General features: G+C 36.7%; 2 protein-coding genes across 4 annotated transcripts in view; both read right to left on the bottom strand.

Moving 5' to 3' along the window:
• LOC127439615 (dual specificity testis-specific protein kinase 2-like) overlaps positions 1–3,340 on the bottom strand; it is a 38,593-nt gene extending 35,253 nt beyond the window's left edge. Inside the window, exons 1-2 of one of the 3 annotated variants that reach the window (XM_051695811.1) lie at positions 3,067–3,340; positions 2,492–2,588 (exon numbers count right to left, since the gene is read on the bottom strand). In XM_051695811.1, coding sequence (XP_051551771.1) covers positions 2,492–2,522 — 31 coding nt within the window. In that variant the 5' untranslated portion in view covers positions 2,523–2,588; positions 3,067–3,340. The remainder of the gene's footprint in view (positions 1–2,491; positions 2,589–3,066) is intronic. The other 2 variants (XM_051695812.1, XM_051695813.1) reach the window with 2 other exon arrangements.
• Positions 3,341–8,954: 5,614 nt separating this feature from the next.
• LOC127439619 (beta-1,3-galactosyltransferase 1-like) lies at positions 8,955–10,848 on the bottom strand. The gene has a single exon (XM_051695822.1). It carries the CDS (start codon positions 10,764–10,766, stop codon positions 9,771–9,773), a length of 996 nt encoding a protein of 331 aa, XP_051551782.1. The 5' UTR covers positions 10,767–10,848; the 3' UTR covers positions 8,955–9,770.
• Positions 10,849–14,108: the final 3,260 nt, after the last annotated feature.

Raw genomic sequence — 14,108 nt, 5'->3', positions numbered from 1 at the left:
CCTGACAAAGTGATCGAGTGAGAGATGGTTTAGATGCGCGTTCTCTTCGGGTTCTCTCTCATGACTCACTTGAGTCAGGAGTGCCTCCTACTGTCGCATGCGCAAATAACACCTGCCTCACAGCACTCTGCTCTCGAGGCAAACAACTGCTTCATCGCGATGGCCACGGAAGAACATGCATTATTTTCTTGGAAATTTCGACATTATTCGCTCTTTAAAAGAGAAAAGAGAAAAGCGAAACAACATTTAAGTTCAGTGGAATTTATGTTTTCCAGCTGTGAAGATGCTCTCATTATCCAAGGACCTGAGAAATTTAAGGTAATAAGAGCCACACAGAAATCACATTAGCTAGGTTAGCTAACATTAGTTAATATTAAAATGTGTTAAAATGAGTTAGCCTTAGTGCTCAAATAAATCTGTGGCCCTCATCATTTGGCGGGAGCAGGAATAGCTGCCAATACTGTCACGATTTGCGCATTGCTTGTACGGCACAGAAATCCCCTGGTTTGAATTGTTGCAAATGCGAACTGTACTATATTAGCCAGGACGTTCTGTATGTTGTTCCGTTCCGTATTGAAGCTGAGAAAACGACCCCTTCCCCAGGTGAACGGTAATTAAACCATCATTTAAGAAAAAAAAAAACGTTTTGAATACAGCAATACAAAAATCAACTGAAAAAATACCCCTGGAAAACCTGCTATGACTTTCTCTCCTTTTTCACCACTCAAGATTTTGCATCCCTGATCATTATTAACAAATCCAAATTGTACACATAAATACCAAAATAATTGAAAATGTGTTTTCTTAGGAAAGAACGTTCAATAAAGAATTTATCTCATTATGATAAATTATTGTTGAGAACAGTTCCAATTTCTGGGTGAGGGAGACATTCTGGCAAATGTAACATGTTAAACACGTATACCTAATTACTGTAAGTAATTGAAAAGACACACTAAAGTTAAAATCTGTTTTGATCTATTCTTTAAAAACTAGATTTTGTTTTCTTTTTGGAATCAAAACTTTTTTCCCCTTTAAAATCCTCCTTAAACATAGAAATCAGCCATAAACTGTTAGCTGGTGATGTTTGACTTTGGATCATGAGCAAGCAGGGGAAAGACACTCTCCAGCATTTAATTATGACAATACAGTCTGAAGTTAATGAATATTTTGACTTAGCATCTCATACTTATGACTTTTTATCATAATTAAAAATGTGAAATCTCATAATTTTGACTTGGTATCCAATAATTATCTCATAGTGTTCATAATATCTCATAGTATCTTAGCATCTCATAATTATGACGTATTAGGGATGTGCACGAGTAAATGATTAATCGAGAACTCGTTCGGCACCAGCTAGTCAACTATTATAAACACTTCTCGAATATCGCAAATTGATTTTGTGAAATTATAAAATGATTCACAAATGATAAAATGTGATTGCCTTTATGTAGACTCAAATACGTACTTGTTATTTTCAACTTCCATTTTAATTTACAATGAATCAATTACTCTTTGTGGGTTAGAGTACTCGACTACAAAATTACGCGATAATGCCCATCCCTACTTTGTATCTCATAACTTTGACTTTATTTCAAAAGAATTACTTTTTATCTCAAAATTGTGAATTCGTATCTCATAATTATTACTTTTCATCTCAAAATTGTTAATTTGTATCTCATATTTATTACTTTTTATCTCAAAATTATGAATTTGTATCTCATAATTCTGACTTACCAAACCATTTTTTAATGTAGCGAGAATGGGCTTCCATAGTAAATCACATAACTTATTAAAAAAAAAATGCAGAGGGCTATAATGTGTCATTGGGAACCCAGGGAAAATCAAGATAAGTTCTTCAGAGACAGATGACCCAGCTCCTAAGTTGTGCTAAATGAGAGAGAAAGGAATAGGGCAGTGTAATTTTGGAAGGCGATGGATGGAGAAAAAATGTTTTCCTGTCTCACTCCAAAGTGCAGGGAGGATCTCAGTTATGTCAACACCAGGGCACAAACAGAAAGATATACACCCTAAAGAACGGAAAATAGTAATACCCATAAAGAGGAATGAGCACACAATACCAGGAACAATGTGTACTCTATATTGGAGAAATGGCACCTCATAACATGTGGCTGACTAAAGTCTACTGATTACATTTTGAGCAAATAAAAAAAAAAAAAGGGGGTATAAAAAGACATGGAAAGGACAGAGAGGGAGACGGCTAGATTGAGTTACTAGAGGGTCTGTGGGCATCTATTCTGGCCTTTAACTTTTCATCTTCATGACAAGCTCCATGTGAATCCACGAACTTACTCCCAGCCTTAATGAGACAAGTGACAGAAATGTCAAGTGCTAATGAACAGTCCTCTGTGATGAGTCAGACATCACTGATTAGGCAAAGTAATACAGCATGCCTTTAAGGATAACAAGTGGTTTCAAGTATAAAAAAAAACAATTACCAATTCCAACAGCAAAAGGCAGTGTTACTTACTGCACTGGTTCAATAAACTATTCATGTGCATCTTGAGGTGGGTTGAAGGCAGTCCGCGCGAGCTCAAAACACAGACAAGCTGGGTATATCACAGAAGCTATGAGGAAAAAGCACACATACAAACAACAATGAACAGAGACACAAACACAGAGCCACAGCACTGTAACAGAGCCTAGAATCAGCAAGCGCTTACAAACTGCACATTGAACATGACATTTAAATGCAACATCATCTTACATTAGATGGTGTCAGCTCTAATAAAGTGCAAAGTCGCCTGAGATGCGGATGACACATGCACATAAATGCACAATGCGAGACTTACAAATCGTTTATAATTATTTCCATTCGTTTTCACAGCCTATTATTAGTCAAAATGATAAATGAGAACATGAAAATGACAGACGGTGGAGTGGGTGGATGGATGGATGAATAGACATGGAGCAAGATGCGGTGACAGTTGACTAGCAGAAATGTTTTAAGCAGAATGTGTATGCTGTAAATATAGCAAATAAAAACAAATCTAGATATAAAAAACAGTCTCATAGGACCGTATTAAAAATCAATCGCTTACTCACAGTAGAAAGCACCGCGGCGTCTTCACGTGCGCTGCTGACTGGTTTATCAGTATTGAAATAAAATCGACTTTTCTTAAAGCCCAAACAAGTTCTTTACTTTTAGAGTGTATTGAGTTTCTAGACCGAGACACACCACCGCATTTACAGCGTTTTCTGGAAGGACTCAATTTTCCGTCACTTAATAATCCCAGACAGTCTTCAAATATAGCGAAACCACCCGCTTTCAAACAGACAGCTCCGCTGGTAGTCAAGGATCGCCTTCAGATGAAACATGTTTCATCCGCTGTGTGTAGGAGGAGCCAATTGCCGTGACGTCAAACTAGTGGAGTTCAACCCCACCCACCTGTAGAGACCAGGGCTGTGTTAAAAAACAAGTGAATTGCTTAATTTTGGGCATAATTCTTTATTATAAGCGGTGTCTAAAAACCTAACAAGCTACTGACTCGAAACGCGCGTGAATGTCCAAAAATGCTGCCTACGTAGACAGTTAAATACGTTTTTAGACACAGCCTATGCAATTGGTTGAAGAGAAATCCTGCCAATTTTCTGTAACAATTCATTATACTACAACACAACAAACATAATTCAGCGTTTTCCAGGAAGAGATTCCACATGTTGTAAATGCAGAAGAGAGTCACTAAATCGGCCTTCCTCTTTACTGATTTCTCTCATCAAAAATAAGTAAAAGTGATGTGTTCTTTTTTAATTACTATTAGCATAATTTGTTATTTATGAATATATAGTGAAGGGTGTGTATAATCTGTTCGTTGGATTGTAAATCTTCTAATTTTATGCATGTAATTAATCATTTAGTTAATAATTCGGTTCCAAAATAGGCTGTAGTTTCTCCATTTGCAATTAATAATCGAACAGCGCCCCCATCTGTTTACTTTATGCGCCAGAAATTTTGTGACGTTACAAAAAGCTCTGAAGTGTGAACGAGACAAAAACACAAACCTTTTTTAGTTATCAATAAATAAATTATATATATATATATATATATATATATATATATATATATATATATATATATATATATATATATATATATATATATATATATACACACACACACACACACACACACACACACACACATACAGTACTGTGCAAATGTTTTAGGATGTCTCATTTGCTTCTGTCTCTTTAATTACTTTAATAACTACAATTAAAATTAACAAAGATCCATGATACATTTCAAATGAAAGTGGCCTGAGGCAGAAACAAGTGGTTCAAATACATGTAACTCTTTGTGGAATCTATTTAATAAAACAATGAGCAATAATGCAGAGCATTACTGATGTATTTGCAAGAACCAATAAGTTTTGTGTGTGTGTGTGTGTGTGTGTGTGTGTGTGTGTGTGTGTGTGTGTGTGTGTGTGTGTAATTGACAGTGTTGTCATTGTGTGCTTTCGATGGATGTCTCTTCCTGAAGAGACTGACAAAGCTGGTTTCTCCTCCTCCATCTCCTCAATAATATATATATATATATATATATATATATATATATATATATATATATATATATATATATACAGTATATACACTGGCGGCCAAATGTTTGGAATAATATACAGATTTTGCTGTTTCGGAAGGAAATTTGTACTTTAATTCACCAAAGTGGCATTCAACTGATCACAAAGTATAGTCAGGACATTACTGATGTAAAAAACAGCACCATCACTATTTGAAAAAAGTCATTTTTGATCAAATCTGAACAGGCCCCATTTCCAGCAGCCATCACTCCAACACCTGATCCTTGAGTAATCATGCTAAATTGCTAATTTGGTACTAGAAAATCACTTGCCATTATATCAAACACAGCTGAAAGCTATTTGGTTTGTTAAATGATGCTTAACATTGTCTTTGTGTTTGTTTTTGAGTTGCCACACACTCTTAAAAATTGCTGTTAATTTACTTCAAAATATCAACAGTATAATCCTGTTATTTTTAAACGCAGCACATTACTGTTAATTTTGGTTGGTTAAATGACTTAGACGTAATATTACGGTATTTTACAGTATTGATTGCTCAAAGGAAAGAAAACAGTACTTTACAGTATTTTTTACATTGCATTTTGGGAACACAAGACTACAGTGAGCCCACACGTGTTTAAGGGGTGATTTATTCACCCATCTTCACCTTCTGAATTAATAGGTGAGTACCCTTTTGCTTTGCTTTTTAGCATAGCCATAAAACATTACATTTATGTTCAACTCATATTGTGCTGTGATAATGATTTTGGTAGCCTACCTGCCATCAGATCCCAATATCAATTATATAAGCTGTTTGTAACGTTATATTTCTGTCTTTAAGCCCAAGATCTTTGTTTCTTTTATTAAAATTGTTTTCTTTAAGTGATTTGTTGTCAGATTGAATAATGCACTGGATTTGGGTTCATTTGTTAATTTACATGTCAGATTTGAGATTGGAGTCTGAGCTGACACACAAAACAGTGCAGAAACACCTCATTCAAGCGGTCAGTGTGGTCAGATAACATTAACAACTTCAACGTTCACATCTGGGCTGCAAATCGCAAAAGCATTGTAAGCTTAAATAGGTTGTAGAAACCATTGGTGACAATACTTTCTACAATCTACTTACGACGAAGTCGAAGTATACAATGCTTTTGGGAAATGCAGCTGTACAGCTGATAATGTTAAGTTTTATGCAGGGATGCATGATATTCCTTCTCTCTTAATCTGAAAACAATGGTGATACTGGAATTGTATCTAACTTTTTAAACACTTGTTTCAGTGGGAAACCAACTGTAACTGTGACACCGAGTACAGCTGGATTTCTGAAACGGATCTTCCATATTACAGGGTGAGATTCATAAAAACGTAACTTTTTATTCTGCGAAGTGCAGCCTTCAAACAACGTTGCAAATTTTATTTAAATAATGTTCCATTGTTGTCTCTGTAGCACACTGAATTGACAGGGCTCATCTGTGAATGGGTAAAATATTTCAGTTTCCCTTGCGTTCATTTGCAATGTGACAATGGCAAATTAATAAAATTTTTATGTCAATGCTGATATGGGATTTCTTTGTAAAGTTTCAGGTGAAACACCAGGAAGCTGTATTCACCACTGGATGATCAGCCTTGAGGGGCACATCAGTTGTGAAGGCATCCAGCCAACTTTTCTGTCTGGGCTTGCTGCTGTCTTTTCTACTTACTACACCTTCAATCTTCAGTACCAAGATGATGCTGCATGCACACTGGAATTCATTCAAAGGTTAGATGCTTACATCCTTCAGCTCTAACTATGTGATGTGGGCATTTTGAGGACCATGTGTTGCTCCTGTTTCATTTCACTAGTCATGTACAACTGCCTAAAAGTTCTGATTGCTGGAGCTTGTTAAAGAAATTGTTCACCCCAAAATGAAAATTCTCTCAGCATTTACTCACCTTGATACCATCCCAACTATATATGACTTTTTCTTTCTTCAGCAGAACACAAATTAAGATTTTTAGAATAAATCCAAGCTCTGAGGAGCATACAGTGCAAGTGAATGGGTGCCAAAACTATGAAGTTCAAAAAACACAGAAAAGCCATTCAGACGACTCCAATGATTTATTAAATGTCTTCTGAAGCAATCTCATCAGTTTTGGGTGAGGACATATCAAAATGTAACTCCTTTTTTATTATAAATCTTGACATCAGCAGTCTCCTTGGTGATCATGATTTCAAGCTTGATTAAACTTCCTAGTGCTTGATGCATGGGTAGAACCACTAGATGACACAAGGAAGTGTAATCAAGCTTGAAATCGATCATGCCTGTAAACTGCAATGGCAAGATGTACATTTGAAAAGGAGCTACATTTTGGTCTGTTCTCAACTAAAACTGATGGTATCACTTCGGAAGATATTTATTAAACCACTGGAGTCATTTGGATTATGTGCTTTTATGTGTTTTTTTAACTTCATAGTTTTAGCACCCATTCCCTTGCATTGTAAGCACATCAGAGCCTTGATTTCCTTCTAAAAATCTTTGTTTGTGTTCTGATGATGATAGAAAATCATACACATCTGGCATGGCATTAAGGTGAGTAAATGATGATTGAATTTTTATATTTGGGTGATCTATTCCTTTAAGAAAGCTCTCCTGACACTTATGAATACACACATTTGTTTTTCAGGCGTTTCATCGGGAAAAATCCTGAGAGAGGCACCGAGGCTGGACGAGGCAAAGTCCTGTCAAAGCTTTCGGGGAAAGTCGCCCAGAAAATGATGATATCATTCAACCCTCGTGTCTCCAGTCTACTAAAGAAACTAATGGACTTTGAGTGGGACTTTATATAAGTCAGTGAACCCAGTCATTCACACACACACACACACTCACTCACTCAAACTCACACAAACACTTACATACGAACACTTTCTCACACACACACACACACTCAACACACACAAACACTCTCTCACACACACTCAACACACACACAAACTCACACAAGCACACACACAAACACTCTCTCACACTCTCTCACACACACAAACAGTCTCACACACTCAACACACACAAACTCACACAAACACTCTCTCTCACACACACACACACTCAACACACACTCTCACACACTCACACAAACACACACACACACAAACTCACACAAACACTTTCTCAGACACTCACACACACTGTTTTAGTCATTCATTCAGCCACTTTCTCAGTTATTTACTGAGTGTTTGTGTCCAGAGTTCAGTGTTTGGTCAGACAGAGATTGGTTATTATTTGTTATAATATGTATTTATTATTTATATGGATGAAATGTACGTTTATTTACCCAAATCAGCTTTGGGCTTTGTTTTACCAATTGCCTTATAATTTTGTACAGATGTTTTGCAAGAATGGGGTTTTGCAAATAAAGAGAGACGTTTTGAAAAGACACTTTGAAGCTGTATTATTTGTCTTAAAAGTTTGTCACTATTTCAAAGGCTACATTTATAAACTATTAAAACATGGTATTTTTTATTGCAAGACTAAGGAATAATTTATTAAATCACAAGGTTTAGAAAAAAAAAGTAAACACATTGTAGTCCTTTTTGCTAGCAGTCCATTACTCAATAGCTTATACAGTAGCATGTAGTGTGTTTTTACTGTAGTTTACAGTGAAATCCTGCAAATATACCTCTTGTGAAAAAGTGCAAATAAACAGTAATTAACTGCTAATCCTTTTGTCAGTATTTTACTGTAAAGGTAGTAAAATAACAGCTTTATGCTGTATTTGCAAAAATAGTAGCAAACTGTAAATTTCAGCTACAGCAAGATACTGTTAATTTTACAGTAACTTGCTGGCAACCCTGCTGCCAGTTCTTTACTGTTTTTTTACGGGAAAATTTAACAGTGCAGTATGCAATAGACTGGCATGTCTAAAGGTCAATATTAGGTCAAAAATGGCAAAAAAAGAAACGGCTTTCTCCAGAAACTTGTCAGTCAATCATTATTCTGAGGAATGAAGGCTATACAATGTTTGAAATTGCCAAAAAACTGAAGATTTCATACAAAGGTGTACACTACAGTCTTAAAAGACAAAGGACAACTGGCTCTAACAAGGACAGAAAGAGATGTGGAAGGCCAGATTTACAACTAAACAAGAGAATAAGAACATCAGAGTCTCTAGTTTGAGAAACTAGATGCTTCACATGTCCTCAGCTGACAGCTTCATTGAATTCTACCCGCTCAACACCAGTTTCATGTACAACAGTAAAAAGAAGACTCAGGGGTGCAGGCCTTATGAGAAACAGATCAATATTTAAGTCCTTTTTACTATAAATCTAGCATTGTATGGACCTATCGAGCTGAGATATTCTAAAAATCTTAATTGTGTTCTGCAGAAGAAAGTCATACACCTTTTATTTAATGTTCCTTTTAATAGGCTACTATGAAAATTGCTAATACTTCATAATTATTCTAATTAATAAGCTTATACATTTACATTTACATTTATTCATTTGGCAGACAATTTTATCCAAAGCAACTTACATATGGAAGGAAAACATATGCGAATCATCTTAGGAGACAGTGGTATGAAAATTGCTGTATTACAAAGTATCACTAGCATCATAATAGTATTCAAAACAGAATAAAGTGCAACAATTTTTTTTTCTTTTTTTTTAAATGACTGGTTAAGTGCTCATGGAAAAGATGTGTTTTTAGTCGTTTTTTGAAGACAGAGAGTGAGTCAGCTTCATGGATGGAGTTGGGAAGGTCATTCCACCAACATGGTACGATGAAGCTGAAAGTCCGGGAAAGTGTTTTGGTGCCTCTTTGTGTTGGTACAACAAGGCGATGTTCCTTAGCCGACTGCAGGCTTCTAGAGGGCGCGTAGCTCTGCATAAATTATTTTAGGTATGCTGGAGCAGACCCAGTGACTGTTCTGTATGCCAGCATCAGAGCCTTGAATTTGATACGTGCATCAACCGGTAGCCAGTGGAGAGAGACAAGGAGTGGCGTAACATGTGCTCTCTTTGGTTCATTAAAGACCAGACGTGCTGCTGCATTCTGGATCATTTGGAGGGGTCTAATTGCACATGCAGGGAGGCCTGCAATGAGAGCGTTACAGTAGTCCAGTCTAGTTATGACAAGTGACTGGACAAGCAGTTGTGTTATACATACATAATACACAATATTACTGAAACAGAAAATATGATTGTTTAATTCACAATTGCCTGCGTATGCGTACACTACTACACTACTGCTAACATGTAAAATTAGAGTTCTGAAAGTCATGCCAAATGTAAAGAAGCTCACGTGGTTTAAAACCATTAACAATAATGCGGCTGGCAAAAGTGCACCTTTCATACCTAAGTTTACGGATTTCAAAAAGATTCCTGAGTCCCAAAAATTTTGATGAGTAAACTGGACTTATACCTAGGACTTGCAGGCACAACCCCACATAGACATCTTCAAGTGGAATTGGCTGCACAAACCTAGAGGCCATTTCTATTTTTCTGGCCAGGTCAGTGGAAAAGACATATGCAGCTCCAGACAAGTATGGGGGATATGAGGTGTCTGGGTAAAGGTCCTCTGAGAGATACCATTTGCTGCGGCTGTTCCTGACAGGATGACCATTTTTGATGACTGATCCTGTGATGTAGTCTTTCCTTGAGGACTCACCCTGGGCATGAAGGTAGTCCACAAGGTAAGGCACGCTGAGAAAATTATCTGCATCAATCTTCATGGCATACCAGGCGCACTGGCAGTAAGTGGCTATCCAATGCATGATCATCATTGTCTTAATAGTGAGATTTTGGTAGGTGTCCACAAAATCCATTTGAATGATGTCACCATATTCCTTGCTCTCCCTCTCAAGATGCTCCTGAAGCACTGGGTTGCTTTGTGCTTGCTGACCTATGACAAATAATCGCAAAATATTCACATTTGGAATCAAGCCCTCTTGACCCCACGTCCTTCTTATCGCAGCCCTCGCCTCTGTGTCTTTAAGGGTCAGTGGGATCATAAGAACCAGGAAAGGACTTTTCCTCTCGCAGAGTTCCGGCTGGTTCAAAATGTATCTGTAAGTTGACGGTAAGATCACACCATGCATCCCTTTAGATATCGGAATCGGCCTGTTCCTCAGAAGAGACTGCGAAAGAACTGTGCTGTTTAAAGCCAGGATACCTACAACTGTAAGTAATCCACAGCAAGCCACCGCATGGTACGTTAAACGCCTATATCGCGGTCGTTTTTGCATATTTAAGTTAAGTAAGCGGATACACCGCACGCTAAACGGATTTGAATGTCGTTTAGTAAAAGTGGCAAAGTCCAACCCAGTGTAAACTACATCACGCGTTTGTTTACAGTACAGTGCCCAACCTTAACCCTCTTGACATTGCATTGTTTTGCTTGTAAACCGGGGGCGTCGTTAGACTTCAGGGCTTAGCCCACAGGCGATATTATAATATAAAAATAAGAAGAGTCTTTCCTTCCATGACTTAAAAATGACCACCCTACCTGTCAAATAATAATTATATTAAGCTCAACACTGACACCGGTTCAGAACTTTATATAAGCAAACATCAGGCGCACAATAAACGGATCAAACACGTTTTAATTTAAATTGCGGAAGATCAAAGCGAGAATTACAACATGACGGCTCATTGTTAATTGTGCAGAAATTAACGCTAACAATAAAATCAAAGTAATGTAATAATTTATATTTGCAATTGTCATTTATCATAATATTTTGTGAATAAATCGAAAGGAAAGTAATATCAAAGTGATGTGGTGGACAACAGCAAAGTGGAGCGTCTGGGTATATGTAATCTAAAATTGGCTAATTCATTATAAATGCCATTTCTAAATGTAGTAATTAATTTGGTAATTTATAATTCATTTGTACTGTGGTGTTTTATTTCACACAGAACAATACTTAAAACAGTTAAAATGTTTTACAATAAGTTTTCCCTTATTTTATTTGCCTTACAGGGAGTTTTTGTTTATTAAAGTTATTTGTTCATTCAGTGTCCCTTTAATTTGGGGTACATCCCCCCTTTGGTTGAGAGGGGGACGGCACTTGCGCTTGGGTCTTTTGTCTTTTTTGGGAGTGTGCATTGAGTGCACAGGTGCTGCTGTTACTGCTGTTTGGTCGGTACTTCTAATAAAGAAGATAGGTTGAATTACACCGTTGTAACCCGTGTTTATTTTATGTCATCCACGCCCACGGAGACTGGAATGTTCACCTACATAGAGTCACAAAATAAAGATTACACATACAACACCATTAACCAGGGAGATAACTTGGCTATGCAACCAAGCTGAATTTGTGGGAAGTTTTTGCAAGCTCTCTGTTCATGTATGAGGTTATATAAAGAGTACACATCTGACATGCAAATCAAAACGAGAGTTACGGACATAAACATGTAATAAAGACACACATGTCCATTAAAGCGAATAAACTCTTGTCTTTTTGTCATTGGGAGGCTTCAGTGAACAACGTCCATTAGAAGTTGTAGTCCAAATATGGGTGCATTTAGAGACAATTTTATGGATTCTCATATGTTTTTTTTAGAAAAGATTGGATTGCCATTCAGTTTTCATCTAAATTATGCAACTCTGATGGTGCGTGTTACATATGTACAGAAAGAAAGGCACATATAGAAGAGAGTTATTACATCATCACAGCTGGTTTATATTTCTGTGGAGTTTAGATAAGCAACTTTGACTATGGATTAGATCATTTATTTTTCATGAAAAGAGTGGTTGTGAGATGGCATGTGCAGCTTTTGAACCTATTCTGTATGTTACAAAAATTAATGCTGTTAGTGAAATATAGTAGCTTAAATGCTCCATGCTTTGTTTTCTCTAAGAGCATTACAGAAGTCTTTACAACTCCCCAGACAAGCACATATTGAATGTGAATTCAATGTATCACAATGTGGTATTACTGATATCGATATGGCCTTCTCTCAAAAATTATTTTACCTAATTCTGTGTGTTACGATGAGAATATTCATACTGAATGAGAATATTCAAGCTAAATTTATCTGATATCTGAATGTATATAATTATTTACTGATATCTGAATGTGTATAATTATTTACTTTAATTATTAGCAGTCCCATGGACTTCCAGTGCAGCCTCCTGCTCTGCTCGTGATGAAGAGGATCTTCACACATCCAGCAGTGTCATCAGCAGTACCACAACAGCAGGTACTTCCATCACATCAACACCTCATAAAGAGAAAGAGGCCATACCACTCCCTAGCAGCATCACCACAGCAACAGTCAGATCTCTTTAATAATATCAGATGACCCGTACTATGGCTAAGTGTCAAGTGATGCTGTGTGCTGTGAAATAGTGAAAAAGGAGTCCTGAGTGCACTTTGAATTTATTTAATTTTTTTATTTATTTATGTGCTTTAAACATTTTTCTATTAATGCATGAATTTAATATACGTGCATTTGAAATATAGCTTACTGCAAATGTTCTGTTTTATATGTTCCTGTTATTTTTGGAAAATAAATGGTTAGTGTTATAAAAGGGTGTTTGTGGGATCCCTAGGATCACCTCTACTGTTATTAAACATGATTCCAGGTTGTTTTTAACAAAGCAAAGTTTCAACGCTTGATAAATGGTAAGAGTGTTTTTTTTCCCCTTTTGCTCTGGTGTGCAGACTTAAGAACAATAACTAGACAAGTTCATTGTCATTTGATTTTAAACCATTTCAAAATCAAGGCACACTGCTATTTAAACGCAGCAGTGTAACTCCACACACATGACATGGAAATGTGAACCAGCACGGGCAGAGCGCATATACAGGCAGTCATTTTTGTTTGACTTTAATATGAGATTTTATCAATTGTAAGACCTATGTATTGTGCTATTTAGGCTTATAGCTCACTGTGGTGCAATTTTGCGTTGCGTTTGAGGAAATTACATTGCAATAATCATTCTTTATTCCCACGCACTGACTCCAGACTAAACCCGAATAACCATACAAGATGACTGGTGCATGCGTTAAAAACTTTTTGGTGTGTGGATTGTTAAAACAAATGAAGATTAGAAATGAGGCATATAGATTATATATTTAGAAAGAAGGCTTACATAATACAACCTCAATGCCTCTGATACAGAAAACCTGCACCCCCGTGAGAGAAAATAGAAAGCTCCCACAGGCGTTCATAATGATTCGTCTGATGAACTTGAGCACGAACAGCAGGTAAAAGTCAAAGTGCGAACTGTCAATTAATGCAGGTGGGGCTCACTGATCTGAATTATTTTACATTTGAAGCCAGAATTGAAGCCTGCCTTGTTGCTTTTGTACCCTGATGTAATTAACATTAAGCCTTACTTTGTTTCTCTCTCTCATCACAAAAAAACATTCGGGGCTATTAAGAAAAGATCCGGGGCTTCAGCCCTATCAGCCACGGTCTAGCTACGCCGCTGTTGTAAACCAACTGCCTCTCTCTCAAAGTAAAGTCTTTTTCAAACTTCCAGTTACAAGCCTGTTTGAACAAGAGAAACCAATCACACCAGAAGGCTTAAATAGTTTAAATATTTGAAGTTTCATGTAACAAAATATGAAGAAGTGTAA

Source organism: Myxocyprinus asiaticus, chromosome 4 (assembly GCF_019703515.2).
Source record: "Myxocyprinus asiaticus isolate MX2 ecotype Aquarium Trade chromosome 4, UBuf_Myxa_2, whole genome shotgun sequence".
Lineage (NCBI taxonomy): Eukaryota > Metazoa > Chordata > Actinopteri > Cypriniformes > Catostomidae > Myxocyprinus > Myxocyprinus asiaticus.
The sequence above is the reverse complement of the archived record's forward strand: the minus strand, read 5'-3'. Positions and strand labels throughout refer to the sequence as shown.